The sequence below is a fragment of the Poecilia mexicana genome, unplaced genomic scaffold (assembly GCF_051168715.1).
Source record: "Poecilia mexicana isolate PSO_F unplaced genomic scaffold, ASM5116871v1 scaffold_23, whole genome shotgun sequence".
Lineage (NCBI taxonomy): Eukaryota > Metazoa > Chordata > Actinopteri > Cyprinodontiformes > Poeciliidae > Poecilia > Poecilia mexicana.
The window spans coordinates 22557887-22575199 of NW_028263392.1; the positions used below are offsets into that span (position 1 = coordinate 22557887).

Consider the following 17313-nt stretch of genomic DNA (forward strand, 5'->3'; position numbering starts at 1 on the left):
AGAGATTCACTTTACAGAGGAACTGAGGAAGAAGCTGCTTCTGCAGGTGATTCATGCTGTTTCTACGAATAACTTGGAGAAATTCACCAAACTTTGGCAAATCATTCCAAACATTTCTGGTTTCATGCATGGCAGACTCTGCTGCTTGACTGAGTGTGCAGGTCTGAACGCTGTTCCTTTGGCTTCAGCTCCATCCAATGGCAGCTCAGCTAATGAGTCTGCTGGAGAACAGCCTCAGGTGTCAGCCGCTCTATAAAGGAGCTGCAGCTGCTCCTCAATCTGCCCCCCAAATCAGACTCAGTCTTCCCTACAGCAACACCAGGTGAGATCCTGACAGAAACTTTTAAAAGGTAAGTCTGACTGCAGTGTTCACAGCAGGAAGCTGCTTCAGTGAATACAGTGATCTATGAAATAGTGAGAACCGCAGTGAGCGTCAGGGTTATGTATCCTTCTGGGGACATCTTCAGTGGATGTTGCTGTTGTTTTGAAGTGGTCTAGAGGCAGACTGGTGGTGCTTTCTGCAGGACGCTGCAGCCATGCTCGCTCCAGGTGTCTGCATGAACATCATCAGCGCTCGTCGCTCTAAAGACGGATATGGAACCCTTTCCAACCCCGAGAAGTTCCTGAACCAGGATTTCCAGCAGCTGAAAGAGTACTGCCTCATCCGCCGGGTGAGGTTCATCGATGACATGTTCCCCCCCGACCACCGCTCCATCGGCAGGGACATCCTGCAGCCCGCCGACCTGGTCCGGGTGGAGTGGGTCAGACCGTCGGTGAGTTCAGAACACGCAGAACGCAGCTGGAGGTCAGAGGATGTTTAGTGAACTAAAGAGGCTGAGGATGATTCAGGTCCAGAGAAGGAGGCCTTCTTTTCATGTATTTTTGTACTGGAAAATAAGTAAAATCAGGAAAGCAGGAAATTCAGAAGCAGGGCCGGCCCAAGGCTTCATGGGCCCCCAAGTGAAGTTTGGTTTTGGGGCCCTCTAGTTTTGCTAATATTGTAGACTGGCTGCAACCAGCAGTCAAATTGTTAGATCATTCAAAAACCTGCTAAACTTATTGCATCTCTGACAGTGATGTTTACATTATATCCAATATGCACTTATAATATAGGATACATGTGTTGGCCCATTTATCGGCGCCGATTTCCTTAACTTTGGGGAAATGGGTGATCGGCCAATGCTTACATGTGACGTTGATCTTATCCACATCAGCCTCTGTCCTTTTCTGCTCTGCAGTGAGAGGTTTTACTAACAGACCAGCCCACCAGGTCAGGTCTGCACATTTTCAGTTAATATTCACCCCACTGTTACCAACTCAGTACATTTAGCAACATTTCAGAGAAAAAAAAAGTGGTATCGTGAAAAATCTAAATTGAATGGTAAAGCTTTTTAAAGATTGGTAATCCGCGATCAGCCAGAAAACTGAAATTGGTGCAGCCCTACACACATAGTCATGACATTCTCTGATTACATTAATTTCTGTTAGGTGTAATTATAATAATTTATACCAGGAGTCTTTCTCACCTGACCGGTACTGAACTGAGTCTGAGCCTTCAAACAATTTTAACTGGACAAGTTTCACATAACTTATAAATTGATATAAAAATACTGTTTGTTTGAGACATAATTGTGCTCAGCAGCAAATTAATATATATTGACAACTAAAGCAGAGTAGCTCATTGATATATTAATGTAGCAGCCATGTAGCCTGATGTAAAAACGTTTTGCTAGACAATGTCAGACAATGAGAAGTTTTAATTATCAAACATTATCAAACTTGACGTTTTGAAGCCAAAAATACCTCAGAAATATACAGAGCCACCATGAGAATCAACTCATTTAAAGTTAAAACTCAGTTTAACACAAAGACCCTAGCATAAATGTTTGGCTGGTGAACTGGACCGTTCCAGGTCACTAAGTTTCTAATAGTAGCTCCACAAACCTTTCTGATAAACATTACATTACCAAGAAAAACAAACCTTTTTCTTTTCTTTATTCTATTCTAGCTCCTTTTCTCCCTCCCTGAAGGATAAGTCCTTTTTGGCGACATTGTTTTGCCAACTTATCTTCCACCGGAGCTTTGGAGGTTTGGATGCTCTGCTCATTGCAGCTCATATCACCGTGTAGTGCGATACCTACCACGGCCACCGGGGGCCCCCCAAGAGCAATTTATTTTTTTAATCTTTATTTTTGTCCATATAAGAAAAACTTCTACATACATTATCACATATATATATTATTGTAAAAAAAAATCACAACTTTATAATGAATTTGTATGTTTTTGTTAATATAATCACATAAAAAATCATTACTAAAAAAACAAACAAAAAAAAACAGTTCCACTTAGGGGGCCCCCTAGCTTCCCTGGGGCCCCTAGCTGCCCTGGGGCCCTAAGCGGCCGCTTAATTCGCTTATACCTTGGGCTGGCCCTGTTCAGAAGAAACGTAAAAGGGAGCCAAAGTTTCTGCTGCTGGAAGATCCGGCATCCATCATGTTCCTTCTGCTAGATCAGGCCTGCAGGTCCTGAGTCTCTGCTTCATCACCGAGTCACATATTGAGGTGATTAGCAGAACCGAACTTTGGAGGTCCAAACAGGACTCAGGTTTCACACTCCTTTACTGAAACATCAGAGCAAATGTGTGTCGTTTCATAAATACTTCCTGGTGTCTTTATGTCAAAGGTCACAGCAAACTGTTGGTCAGGGAACTAAACAGAAACAGAAAGCTAAGCAGAAGAAATTGGCTGAATGCTCTTAACGTTTTAAACCTTTAAATAAATAAAGTTTCTGAAAGATGAGCATTAAAGAAAAGCTGCTGTTAGATGTTCTGCTCCTCCTGGTTCTGGATGTTTGTTCCTGTGAAAAATGAGTCATTTCTGTCCACTGTCACCACATGCTTGCTCAGGAGGACGGGATGGTAGAAACGATAAAACAATAACAGATAACTTTGATAAACTCCATGTGACTGTATCCTTCTATATCCAGGATTGAACTGAAAAGTAGTGAGCAGAATATGAATATATTCTCTGTACAGAATATGTGAAACCAAAATAGTCCAACTTGTCTGGCATTTGTCCAGCTGTTTGTCATGTTGTGTTTGGTTGTTCTGTCAGTGAATCTGTTCGGTCTTGCTGAGTTTGATCTCCTGTCATCAGAGCTGCTGGCTGCATAAAGCGCTGCATTCACATGTCAACTTGTTTGTGCTGTTTCAGAAAATTGTTCCCAAACCTTCCTTCATTGTTGACGGAGTCTCCAGATTTGACTTTGGCCAAGGATTGGTTGGTAAGGAAATCTCCTTAATCTTTCAATAATCTGCCCCTAAAGCAGGTTTTTGTTCATGCAAGTTGAGGCAGGAGATGCAGATCAGAGGAACCTGGACATGTTCAAACCGTGTTGAGCACTTCATAAACACTTCATTTAGCTTATTTTCATCACTTATCAACACCAGCAGGAGGTGTTTTCCAGGATCTTCCCTCCGGCGCAGGCCGTGGTTTGAACTGTCGTGTTGCTGAAATGTTTTACACAAGTGAACCTGCGTCGTCTTGCCTTTCAGACGCTGCTGCATCCCAACCATTCACAGCTTCATGTTCAGATGGTTTTCTGTTGTTGCCTAGGAAACTGTTGGTTTCTTGCCTCCATTGGAGCGCTGACCTTCCAGGACTTCATCCTGAAACAAGTCGTTCCTCTTGAGCAAACATTTGATGAAGATTACTGCGGCCTGTTCCACTTCAGGGTTTGTTCCATGTTTTGTTCTCCAACTGGCAAAAACCTGAAATCATGTTTAAGATAACATTATTTACAAACTTATTACTCTTATTCCTTCAGATTTAATCTGTTAAACGGGACAGGAAGTGGGTCAAAAACACAAATGGAAGAAAAACATTTGGAAACTCTTATGGTTGCAGATTTTCCAACAATTAATAGAGACAATGATTTTACCACTAATATGTACAAACATGTTAGATATTGGACTAAAATATGTGCAAAATAAAATGTGTTTTTATTTTGTTCATATTGTTCAGAGTTTATGTATGAGATCTCAGAACATTTGGTTCATTTTTTAAGTTCAGATAAGAAAGATCTTTTTTAAGATTGTTTTGGTCCTTTTAGTCTAGAAATTATATCTTTACTGGATGTAACTTGAAGCAAACTGTTTACTGCTGAAGAACAGGTTTTACTTTTTGGACCTTACGTGTGTCTATGATAAAGTTCAGGTTAGTTTTCTGAAAATTTTCAAGAACTGGTGAATTATTTTGTCGTCCTGCAGGTTGGGTTGGGGCGAGCAGTAACTTCAGATTATTTGCACAAAACTTTCCGGTTAATCTCTGGAGCTTGGAAATCTGGACCTTATCGTTTCCTTTCAGGGATTTAATTAACTTAACAGTACTTCTTAGACTTTAAATGTCACAGAAACTGCAGGCTACTTTATAAAAAAAATACTTTTCAGACAGGTAGATGTACTTTCCTAGAGTTTACTGGTTACTTTCTGAACTTGTTACTGTGAAAGTTCTGGAAAGTTAGGTGGTATTTCTGCCAATAACAGCTAATGAGCTTTAAGAACTCCTCAGAGTGGTTAATAAAGTAAGTTTTTAAAAGTAACCATGTAATCTGTAAGATCCAAAATGCTAAATATTACAGAAAGGAAGTAAATCATGACTCACATAGTTCCCTCTGGTTCCAGCCGATATCTTTCCAGACTTCACAAGTCACTTTGATACTTTTCTGGATTAGCAGATTACTTTTATAAGCATCCAGGCTAATTTTTAGATTTTACATAATTCCACACAAGTTCTAGAAAGTAACCTATAGGTTCTGGAAGGTGTTTAATGATGCATTCACACCAAGAACGTTTTGAGCGTCAGGCGCATCTGGTTTATGTTCAAAGTCTATGTGGAGGAGCTTCCAGGGCAGGGCCGTGCAGAGGCCACTACAGGGGCAGGTGCTCAAAAAAGGGGCCCATCTTACCGCCTTCTAGGACAGAATATTAACAAAGCCACACAGCTTTGAGTTTAATTAATGATAAATTACAAAATTGTGAAATATACAATCAAAGCTAAGGAAAATCTCTATATAGATCATACAACTATGCATATGTAAGATATTTTATTAGTAATTTCTTTCTGCAGGTCTATTTTGTTATAGAAAAGTTTTGCAATATTCAAACCTGCAATTTAGCAAGACATGTAAATCAGAGCTGGACCACCAGACATATTTTTACAGAATTACACTATTAAAATATAAACAAGGCCCAATGCAACCTTTTAGTGGACTAATCTATAAAACAGAGCTGCCTGTTTGCTGCAGTGGAGATGAAGATGGTCCATTCAGGAAAGCAGAGCTGCAGCAAACTTTAACTGGAGCTGCAGAAAAAAAACACAAGCAAAAGTTTAATTGTTAATGCATGTCACCATGAGAAAAGCCTGCTGAGTTTAGCTTAAAAAAACTTTTTAAAAAATTAAAATCACACATTTTTGTCTCATGAAGTAAAACTTTTTTTTGCAAAACAAACTTATTTGCTCTTGTCATAAATCTTTTCTTGCTATTCTAAGTTTTTGTTTGTGATTCTCACATGACATCAGGGGCGGGGCCTAAAATCACAACAAAAGATTTCTGATGTGTGCAAATAAAAGTTTATGTTTGGCAAATAACTTTTTAAGTTCACAAGACAAAAATTAGTTATTTAAAGTTTTTTAAACAAAACTTTTTGTTTTAAAAATAAATCATTACTATTCCAAAAGTTTTGATTACAATTGTATTTTACTTAACTGAGGTTAGTTTTTTTTTTTTTTTTTCATTGAATTGGGAAAAAATTAACTCCATACTCTGAGAACCAGACCCTAAACTTAAAGTCTGGTTGAGTTTTTCCTTCATTAATGACTTTTATTACATACATTATATCTATCATGGTAGTTCAGGTGAGTTATTTTTAATTCTAAATGAATATCCTTGTTGGACTTTTATTTAAGTGCTATTCTCCTTCAAGCTACATTTACCTAACGCCAGAATAAATGCCATGTACTTTATTCAGCAAAGGAAATTAGACATATATCCATTATGGAGATGATCGGTTCTGGACGGGCGATGTTCCCCTATTGCATAATCAATACTGAAGAATGACTGATATCATTAACGATACAGGGAAGAAGCTTTTTGTTATCTAGCTTTGCTAGCAAAGTCGTTAGCTAGCAGCTAGCTAATAGCACAACAACAACAGCCTAATGTCTGTATGATAAAAACACTGAATGATAGATAAGAACAGTTTCTCCTCACCTGGCTGTCTCCTCCCCTCAGTAGTTCTTCAGAGAAAGGCAGACAGAGGCCTGTCAGTGTCTGTTGTATCTCATTACCTCTCTGCTTAAACCGCTGAAGCAGAAACGAGACTTCAACGTTTTCCATCATCTGACAAGCAGCAGGTCTGCTCCACTTTATTCACCAAAACGTTTTAATTCACCAAAAACTGATGTGTAATCTGGAACGTTCTCTATGTTGAGCTCCAGTTAGCCGCCTTATCTCACTGCGCAAGAGGCAACTGGGTCACGGGCAAAAGGTCAAAGGTAACAAGGTGACCGGAGGGCTTATTATGTTGTACAAAAAAAAAACTAACAAAAAAAAAATAAAATAAAAAAATTTTAGTACATGTTATTATGTGTCAGAAGAAGGCTTAGCAGCTATCCGTTTTGTTGGCCAGCTAGCCTCTAGCAGCTATCCGTTTTGTTGACCAGCCAGCCTCTAGCAGCTATCCGTTTTGTTGGTCAGCTAGCCTCTAGCAGCTATCCGTTTTGTTGGCCAGCTAGCCTCTAGCAGCTATCCGTTTTGTTGGCCAGCTAGCCTCTAGCAGCTATCCGTTTTGTTGGCCAGCTAGCCTCTAGCAGCTATCCGTTTTGTTGGTCAGCTAGCCTCTAGCAGCTATCCGTTTTGTTGGCCAGCCAGCCTCTAGCAGCTATCCGTTTTGTTGGTCAGCTAGCCTCTAGCAGCTATCCGTTTTGTTGGCCAGCTAGCCTCTAGCAGCTATCCGTTTTGTTGGCCAGCTAGCCTCTAGCAGCTATCCGTTTTGTTGGCCAGCTAGCCTCTAGCAGCTATCCGTTTTGTTGGCCAGCTAGCCTCTAGCAGCTATCCGTTTTGTTGACCAGCCAGCCTCTAGCAGCTATCCGTTTTGTTGGTCAGCTAGCCTCTAGCAGCTATCCGTTTTGTTGGTCAGCTAGCCTCTAGCAGCTATCCGTTTTGTTGGTCAGCTAGCCTCTAGCAGCTATCCGTTTTGTTGACCAGCCAGCCTCTAGCAGCTATCCGTTTTGTTGGTCAGCTAGCCTCTAGCAGCTATCCGTTTTGTTGGTCAGCTAGCCTCAGCTCTCCAGACTCTTGAACTGCCACAACATTTAGGTGAACCCAAACTTAGCTGCATGACGTTGGTCCAGTGAATCTAACAATCTAACAAGCTGGTAAGAAGTTACCAGATCAAGCTGAGAACCCTCAGGAGCTCCAACACCCAGCTAATGCTAACTGAAATTAGCTTGTTAGCTGCAGGTGGAGGACTTCAGTCCCTCAAGGTTCCTTCTGTCAGACAAACATCCATCTTCTCTGGAAAATCTTGCTGTTATTATTTAGTTCAAAATAACTCTGTTTTCTTTACATTTCAGTTCTGGAGGTTTGGAAAATGGGTCGACGTCGTCATTGACGATAAGCTGCCAACAATCAACGGCCAGTTAATTTTTGTCCACTCTAAGAACCCGACTGAGTTCTGGCCCGCTCTATTGGAGAAGGCCTACGCCAAGTACGTGAGCTGCTGATAAAACGTTGCTGCTGACGTGTTTGTGTCTAACCTGGCCCTGCTGTGTCAGGGTCTGTGGCTCCTATTCAGACATGAATGCAGGAACTCCAGTGGAGGCCATGGTGGACTTCACCGGCGGCGTCCACATGTGTGTGCAGCTGTCTGAGCCGCCTGCAGACCTGTGGGAGCTGATGTGCAGAGCCGGCCAGGCCAAGTCGCTGATGGGCTGCGGGACTCCGCAGGGCGTAAGAGACGATCACACCTCAGCCAGCTCCAAACTGAGAAATCCCTGCGAGTCTGAGCAGATCTGGACCTGCTATAATACACCATAATAACACAGAGAAACTTGTTCTGGATGTCAACCAGTTAGAGAAAAACCTGGGGTTGCCACCAACTGACTGTTGATACAGGATTAATCTGCTGAAACATGACAGAAAGGACAGGTGAAGGTTTCATGAAACTGCCAGGATCCGGGAAGCTCTAAGTTCAGACATGCCAGGACTCAGGTTTCATCTTTTCACCCCAAGGAGGGAAAGATGACGAGAAGACATAAACAATTTATCTACCTTTTTAGAAACAAAGTTAAACAACTGGGTCAAGTAATAACATTAAACCCGTCCAAACCGCTCTGACCAATCAGAAGTGGGTTCTCCTCCCGCTGGGTCGCTCCAGCACCAGTCGGCACCGGACAGATTCAGAACTTAAACCTTTTCATCAAATTCACTGGGCAGTTTGTCACTTCAGTTATTAGGAAATATGATGAAACAACTGAAAAAGCAGAATCAGAAAATTCAAAGCAGAAATGTTGAGCTTCTTAATAAACTCTCATGTCTGCTAACATTTTGATCAGCTTGTTTAGAAGTCGTGTGAAGGTTAGACCTCGGCTCTAGATCCGGTGGATTAATCTGGAAGAACAATCTGTCAGTCTGCAGATTAACAGCCACTAAAGCTCTTCAGGTTTTGTTGTTGTAGGTCAGAGAAGGCGTCTGTAGCTGAAACCTTCCTAAGTCTTCACTGACTGATGGAAGCAGCTGACGCCCAGCTCAGGCTTTCTATAACATAATATGTACATTTACTGACTTTAATCCTGAATTTACTCCTTTCTTAGGAGACTTCTGCCAACACCGTCTTACCAAACGGCCTAGTTCAAGGCCACGCCTATGCCGTCACTGGAGTCAGGGAGGTAAAACATGGATTTCAACAGGAACTCCAACATGGAGAGAATCAGCCTAGTTCAACATGTAAGTGCTGCAGTCAGACTGATCATCTGGTGAGTGCTGCGTCTGCTACCTGTTGGCCAGGTGCTGAGCAGAGCGAAGACTGAGCGTCTGGTGCGTCTGTGGAACCCCTGGGGCCAAGGAGAGTGGAGCGGAGACTGGAGCGACCGGTGAGAACAAACGCCTCTTTCCTCCATCCTTCATGCCGACACCGTCTGGCCTTTCTGGGTGAAGGAGCCGGATCTCAGGCAGTAAGCAATCTGAGGATGAACTAGCAGACGGCTGAATGGGACGATGAAGGGATTAAAGATGGATTCTTCCTGTTCAGAAAGCTTCCCAGGACCGCCAGCAGGAGGCGTCCTTTAACAGCCACTTTACGTCATCAAACTCGGTTTGATCTGTGCAAATATCTACCGTTCCCCAGAGGCTCACAGCAGAAACACACTCAGTTTGGAGCCAACAGAGCGGTGTTGGGTTTCTGACCCATCAGAAAACCAGCGTAGCACTGGTTTCCTTCTCATTGGTTCCCATTTGAAACAGGTTTGATGGTGCTGATGCATCAGTGTCATTATTATCCAGGCAGCAGCCATTACAACATGGCCGCCCTCCCTCAGTGGCTCCATCAGAACCACACTGACCAAAGTTCTGGGCTGTGGTACCGGGCCCAAAGGCTCAGGCTCTGAAGTGACTGAAGTTGACCAAGATGATCCGGAGTTGAGGATGTTTCTGGCTGTTGAGTTGATCCTACAGAGTTCTGTTCACCTGTCCTGTTCCTGCTTTGTTCCTGAAGGTCGCCTGTGTGGCAGACGGTGAGTCCTCAGGATCGTGAAACCTGCCTTTCAGTGTGTGAAGACGGCGAGTTCTGGTGAGCTGGACCCGCTTTCTCCGAGCAGACTGCTGAGAATAAACTCTGCTCTTATTGTTTCCCATCACCTCACTCCTGCTGTCAAATACTGTCCAGGATGACTCTGCAGGATTTCTGCAAGTTTTACTCTGACCTGGACATCTGCTGCTCGTGTCCGGACTTCCTTGATGGGAGCTCATCCTGTCACTGGAAATCCTCGTTCCACGAAGGCCGTTGGGTCGCAGGGATCTCAGCTGGAGGCTGCATGAATCACCCCGGTACGAAGAAAAAATATAAATTAAAAAGAAAACAGCACAGGGCCGGTCAGACTCTGGATCGGTTCAACCTGCTGTCAGACGGTCAGGTTACTGCAAGCTTTGGGTAAAGGGAAAAATAAGGAAAATACAAGAAAAAATAAGGAAAATACAGGAAAAAATAAAGAAGATACAGGAAAAAGACTGAAAAAGAGGGGAAAATGATAAAAAGAAAAGAACAAAACAGAAAAATCAATGTAAAGAAAAAAGGACATGAGGAAAAACGTGGAAAGAAAATAGGCAAAAGATAAAATGAAGGAAAATGGCGTTAAATAATTTAGAAAGAGGAGAAATTTTGTTGAACCTATAAGGTGAATTAAACTGATGATTGCATCAGCTTCCCAGGGATGAATCGGGCTTCTTCATCCTACGTTCATGGAGGTCTTCCTCTTTTCCTCCCAGAGACCTTCTGGACCAATCCGCAGTACCGGGTGGAGGTTGGAGGCTTGCAGGGCGGCTGTGCAGACAGTCAGGGTGAGAACAACCTGCTGGTGTCTCTCATGCAGAAGCCTGACAAGAGGAACAGGCGGCTGGTCCAGAACCTCCACATCGGCTTCTCTGTGTTTGAGGTGAGCGTCGTCTTCCTGCCGCCATCTTTGATTCATCTCACACTTTCTAACACCTTTCACCCTCTCCTTTTCTTCAAGGTGCCTAAAGAAGTAAGTGTTATTTTTTCATCTGCCAGTGTTGAGCAGGCGACGCTGTAAAAAATGAGTTAAAGTTATAAGTTGTGGCGCTCCAGTACAGGGCCGTGAGGGGGAAATTCCCAGCCGTTTTCTTCGGCAGAAACAAGCCGGTGGCTCAGATGGACAGATACACCGACGCACGGGAGGTGATGCAGCTGCTGAGCCTGAAGCCCGGAGAGTTCTTGATCGTCCCATCCACCTTCAACCCCAACGAGACGGCGTCCTTCATCCTCACCGTGCTGTCCAAGGCCGAGACACACGTCCAGTAGGTCACAGCTCGGACTGGGCCCAGTACGGTCTGAGGGCCCAGTATGGTCTGAGGGCCCAGTATGGTCTGAGGGCCCAGTATGCTCACAGGGTCCAGTATGCTCTGAGGACCCAGTATGGTCTGAGGGCCCAGTACGCTCTGAGGGCCCAGTACGGTCTGAGGGCCCAGTACGCTCTGAGGGCCCAGTACGGTCTGAGGGTCCAGTACGCTCTGAGGTCCCAGTACGGTCTGAGGACCCAGTATGCTCTGAGGGCCCAGTATGGTCTGAGGACCCAGTATGCTCTGAGGACCCAGTAAGGTCTGAGGGCCCAGTTCGCTCTGAGGGCCCAGTATGGTCTGAGGACCCAGTATGCTCTGAGGGCCCAGTATGCTCTGAAGGCCCAGTATAGTTTGAGGGCCCAGTATGGTCTGAGGGCCCAGTATGCTCACAGGGTCCAGTACAGTCTTACGGCCCAGTACGGTCTGAGGACCCGGTACACTCTGAGGGCCCAGTACGCTCACAGGGTCCAGTACAGTCTGACGGCCCAGTACGCTCTGAGGGCCCCGGTACGCTCTGAGGGCCCAGTATGCTCTGAGGGCCCAGTATGCTCACAGGGTCCAGTACAGTCTGACGGCCCAGTACGCTCTGAGGGCCCCGGTACGCTCTGAGGGCCCAGTATGCTCTGAGGGCCCAGTATGCTCACAGGGTCCAGTACTGTCTGACGGCCCAGTATGGTCTGAGGACCCAGTACGCTCTGAGGGCCCAGTACGGTCTGAGGGCCCAGTATGCTCACAGGGCCCACCAGTCACCAGAAGCTAAAGCAGCCGGTGTTCTGGTGGCCGGCGGTTCCTGAACGCACCGCGGACAGCCCCAGTCCTAAAGCAGCCGGTGTTCTGGTGGCCGGCGGTTCCTGAACGCACCGCGGACAGCCTCAGTCCTAAAGCAGCCGGTGTTCTGGTGGCCGGCGGTTCCTGAACGCACCGCGGACAGCCTCAGTCCTAAAGCAGCCGGTGTTCTGGTGGCCGGCGGTTCCTGAACGCACCGCGGACAGCCTCAGTCCTAAAGCAGCCGGTGTTCTGGTGGCCGGCGGTTCCTGAACGCACCGCGGACAGCCTCAGTCCTAAAGCAGCCGGTGTTCTGGTGGCCGGCGGTTCCTGAACGCACCGCGGACAGCCTCAGTCCTAAAGCAGCCGGTGTTCTGGTGGCCGGCGGTTCCTGAACGCACCGCGGACAGCCTCAGTCCTAAAGCAGCCGGTGTTCTGGTGGCCGGCGGTTCCTGAACGCACCGCGGACAGCCTCAGTCCTAAAGCAGCCGGTGTTCTGGTGGCCGGCGGTTCCTGAACGCACCGCGGACAGCCTCAGTCCTAAAGCAGCCGGTGTTCTGGTGGCCGGCGGTTCCTGAACGCACCGCGGACAGCCTCAGTCCTAAAGCAGCCGGTGTTCTGGTGGCCGGCGGTTCCTGAACGCACCGCGGACAGCCTCAGTCCTAAAGCAGCCGGTGTTCTGGTGGCCGGCGGTTCCTGAACGCACCGCGGACAGCCGCAGTCAGCCAGACTCCTGCGTGTCTGGCAGCAGAGCATCATTTGGGTTTTGGCCCAATGCAGCTGGATTTGGACTGTAGTTTATTTTTCGCTACCAGTGACGTCTACATTGTGCAGGTCTATGTTCAGGTGAATTATTGGTCATTTGGAGCAGCTTATTGCTTCAGTGTTAAAACGTTTCGCATCGCTGACGTTTAGCTTTGTTCATCCAAAGAACCAGAATCTGTCAAGCAGCGTTGCTAATGATGACCAATAATGATTATGAAATATTTTACATCCATTGCTCAGATTAAAATGCTATTGAATATGCAGAGAGAATCAGTGAAATTTGTGGTTTTGTGAAGGTGAATGCTTGTGGTTTCTCCTTGCAGTGAGAGCTCTGGTGGAAACAACCCGGAGCAGATGGAGACAGAGAAGGTAGGCCAGACTGCCAGGCTCTCTGAGGGTCAGCGTGTTCTGCCCATCTCACGCCTCACATTTCGGTTTGAATGGAACCGATACCAAGTGACGCTTTGTGACTTCCCTGCAGCCCTCTGCTCAGGACAGCGCAGCGGATGAAGACAATAACAGAACTCTGTTCAGGCAGTTCTCTGACAAGGTGAGGCGCTTTTCACTAGAATCACTCTGCAGCCACCGCCAGACCCTCCTACATTTCTGTTCCTACAGTACGAGGAAGTGGATGCCGAGCAGCTTCAGAGCCTCCTGAACGGCAAAATCCTGAAAGGTTTGGACTGAGCCTCCATCGCAGGGTCACAGGGTCACCTGCATCACTCTCACTCCTTGCTGTGTTTTCATCCAGGTGACCTGAAGTCTGGCGGCTTCAGCACCGACGCCTGCCGCAGCATGGTTGCCCTCATGGACGTATCCTCCACCCAAACTCCCCACAGCAAAGGGGGTAAAGTCTGACCTTTAACCCCTGCCTCTGAATGAACGTACCTTAACGAACTGATCAAACAGACATCCATCACTGGGAAGCTGAACAGTGAGGAATTTGTCAGTTTGTGGAGGAAGATCGTCACGTACAAGGTGAGAGCAGTGAAGGTCGTTGAGTATTTACCACACAACACACTGCTGCTTTTAGCCGATACTCACTAAAGAACATCCAGTTAAGTTTAATGGATGAAGAAGGACGTTTCTGATTATTTATTATGAGGTTACAGAGACAAACTAGAGCTTCATGGATCATAATCACTAACAGCCACAGGCCAGTGGACCGACTGCTTTCAGAACCTAAAGACTGAGCTGCCGAACTCTGGTTGCAGACTGATATTTACAGAGTCATAATCAGATCATGAAACATTCAGTACATCATCAACGGGACACAACACCAAACACATGGACATTTTAGACAAATGTGACAGCACAGATGTTAAACATCGACTTATCTGCTGCCTTTATGAACACAAATCATACAGAAGTCAAATAATACCTGAGAATTAACAATAAAATGTCTAAATATAAAATACATGACCTCTCCTTTGCTAGTGATAACAGGTGAAATACTGTGTGGTGTGAATGAGAGGAACGCTGACAGCAGATCATGAAGATATGAAATAATCTCTCCTTCACCGTCCTGCTGCCTCTGCTCTCATCTAACATGGGAAGAACAACAACATTAATATTCCTGCTAACAGGGAACGACTGGCTTAAGGCCCAGATTTCACATACAAATAGAAAAACACTGGCAGAATGCAACACAGTAAAAGCAGGAAAACGGAAAGATAGTTTCAACTGTCTGTAGTCTGGAGATCCAGACAGCTGACTGTCCTCTGTCTTCCTTCAGGACATCTTCTCTCACTGCGACGTCTCTCGGACGGGGACGCTGTCGCTCAGCGAGCTGAGGAAGGCCATCATGGCTTCAGGTCAACAAGGTTTTATTCATGCTGGATTCACGGCGCAGTGTTATTTGCTCACACCCTGCCTCATGTGCAAGCCTGCATTAGTTTTCAAACAACCCACAGTCAGCCCCACATCCCCCAGTGTGCTGTGACCGTGTGTAGATTCATCAGTTTAATGTTTTTGACTGTTAGCCGTAGCTTAGTGCTCAGCAGGTCTGATAAAAGCTCTGACAGACTTTGCCCTGTTGCACAGGAAAGACGATCAGTGACGACATGCTGAACGTCATGGCTCTGCGCTACGGCGCCTCCTCTGGATTCATAACGCTGGAGAACTTCATCGCTTTGGTCCTTCGCTTTGACCGCATGTCCCGTAAGCATCTGATCAGAGGACATCGTGTTGGTGATCGCCAAGCCAAAACCTAAGTAGAGTGTGGAGCCAGATCTGGGGTTTGGGATTTTACTGCTGCTGAGATCCTGATAAACCAGGCTGGTTGTGTGTTAAGCAGATGAGGGCAGAGAAATTATACTCAAGTAAGAGTAAAATGATCAACTATTTAAGATTTAAGATTTACATCATCAGGCGGACCATAATGTAAACTGATAATTCATTTAAGTAACAAAAAATAACAAAATCAGGCAAAATGAAATATTTCCAAACCATTTTTTTTTCCAACAAAAAATCTTTGAAACTTTAACAGAAACTGCAGGTGTATGTCTGAGTCTGGTGAAATTTTGGATAAAACATGTTTAATTTTCATTCAGTGGGTAGAAAATCCAGAAATTTTACTCAACTAAATGTAACTAATTACTATCCGTCTCTGGCTACACTGAAGGAATTAAATATGACACTGTATTTTATGAAACTGGAAAGTCATTGAAAGCTTATTTTAGTAATTCAGTTTATGATTATTTCCTGTTTATTGATAATTATTTCAATTTCTTCAAATACTGCAGAAATATTCAGACAGTTATCTGATGGAGCAGCCGTGACTCTTCGAGAACCAGAGGTAATTAAACTGATTTTTCTCTGACTGAACTGTTGCATCTTTACAAACACATGGCAGAAAACAGATAATGTCCGGTCTCTGCCTGCCTTACAGATATGAAGGAAATAATAATGTCTTTCTTCTAGTGGATGTACCTTGTGATGTACTCCTAACCTGGAAAAGAAGAGCTGAACAGGAAACGATCAAGCAGAGCGAACGTCTCCACCGACTGCACCACTACGAGTCTGACCCTAACGGAGCATCAGACACATTTTAGGCTTCGCTGAGCGTGTTTTTTAAACATTTATGAAAAAATATCCAAATCATATTTACTGAAAACATGTAACATGTGAAAGTTTGATGAAAATCCTAACTTTCATTTGAGAGCATTTATTCACTTAAGAAAATAATTCCACATTAAGAAATAAATATGTTTTAACAAAATTGCTGTTTTTTTCTGATGACAATTCATATAAAATAAAATGTGGTGTGAGCCTGAGATCTGTTTCCTTGTGTCACTAGCAGGAGCACCAGAGATTATCTGACACATGTTCACCTTCTCTGACTTTAACTGGACCTTTGAGCTCCGTCAAATCAGACTCAGCTTGATATTTTTCAGCAGCAGATCCTCCAGGTGGCTCTTATTCTGAAACACAGGATGTCTCTGGAGGACATGATACATGCAACATTACATTTTGTTTCAACAAAATATGTTTGTTGAAACAAGCAACAAACATTACATTTTGTCAAAACCATCATCAAGAATAATAATCAAACATTAAATTTCTGTAACCCAGACAAACATGTTAGTGATTTTAAAATAACTCAAGTTACATATGCTCTAAATATAGCCAAAATGTGTTTCATTGATTTAAAAATACTTAAAAACTGCTTAAAATGCCCAAGCATAATTTAATCCATGGGCCAGAGGCTAAAATTTCACGTTTTTCTCCATTTCTAAGAGGGTCTTAGCCCTGTCAGTCATTCTCATATGGGCGCTGCTCTACCCTGGTTTTCCTGGAACATAAAGTTACTTCTCAGTTGCTTTAGAAACACGAACATGAGGTTGATTGACAGCACTAAGATTCTCCTCCTGACTATTAATTTTGGTGTAACGAGCTCTAGTGACCTCTGTGTTGGTCAGAGAGACTCAAAACCTGGTTTAAATGAAAGCCAGGAGTGTCCCCTTTAAGATGTGTTAGGAAAATAAAATATCCTAGTTTTTAAACTTAACCATATGTACAATATTATATAAAATCATCAGCGTTTTAAAATAAGAACACTGGGTTCCAAATTGCCTATATGTTACTTTAGGTCTAAAGCAGGAATCTGTTTTTTGATGAATCGCTCAGAAAAGGAAACAGATGCTGGGCAGTTCAGATAAAAACAGGATGGAAAAGACAAGTTCTGTCTGTTCACAGGTCAAATTCTTTGGTGATTTTCTAGGGGTAAGGAAGACACTTAAAACCTGGAGAAAAACAAAACAAGGTCTAGGTGAAAAATAAATGTCTTTCTGACAACTAGGGTCTTTGTTCAAATGTTTAGGAAGGGAGGAAGAGGAGAGACTCCAGATGTAACCGACATGAGAAAATCCTGTTTGAGAATGACCTCTCTCTCTCTCTTCATCTTTGGTTTGAATAGGTCTCAAAGAAGGTGACAAAATCATTTAGACCATCCTATCTAGGTAATCTGAAAGTGCTTAGAGGTTTAGAAGGAGAGGACAGGCCTTCAATGAAAAAAAAAAAATGTAACTCCATACTCTGAGAACCAGACCCTAAACTTAAAGTCTGGTTGAGTTTTTCCTTCATTAATGACTTTTATTACATACATTATATCTATCATGGTAGTTCAGGTGAGTTATTTTTAATTCTAAA

General features: G+C 44.2%; 1 protein-coding gene across 1 annotated transcript; it reads left to right on the plus strand.

Annotated features, from left to right (window-relative positions):
- The first annotated feature begins 241 nt into the window (after positions 1–241).
- Positions 242–15938, plus strand: LOC106904866 (calpain-8-like). The gene is made up of 22 exons (XM_014969360.2): positions 242–350; positions 525–773; positions 3213–3282; positions 3615–3733; positions 7635–7768; positions 7836–8010; positions 8874–8948; positions 9067–9152; positions 9773–9847; positions 9944–10104; positions 10543–10709; positions 10788–10799; positions 10883–11091; positions 12987–13032; positions 13145–13213; positions 13282–13339; positions 13415–13476; positions 13573–13641; positions 14399–14477; positions 14707–14823; positions 15408–15460; positions 15586–15938. The coding sequence occupies exons 2-22, from the start codon at positions 537–539 to the stop codon at positions 15610–15612; spliced, it is 2100 nt and encodes a 699-aa protein (XP_014824846.2). The 5' UTR covers positions 242–350; positions 525–536; the 3' UTR covers positions 15613–15938.
- The last annotated feature ends 1375 nt before the right edge of the window (positions 15939–17313 follow it).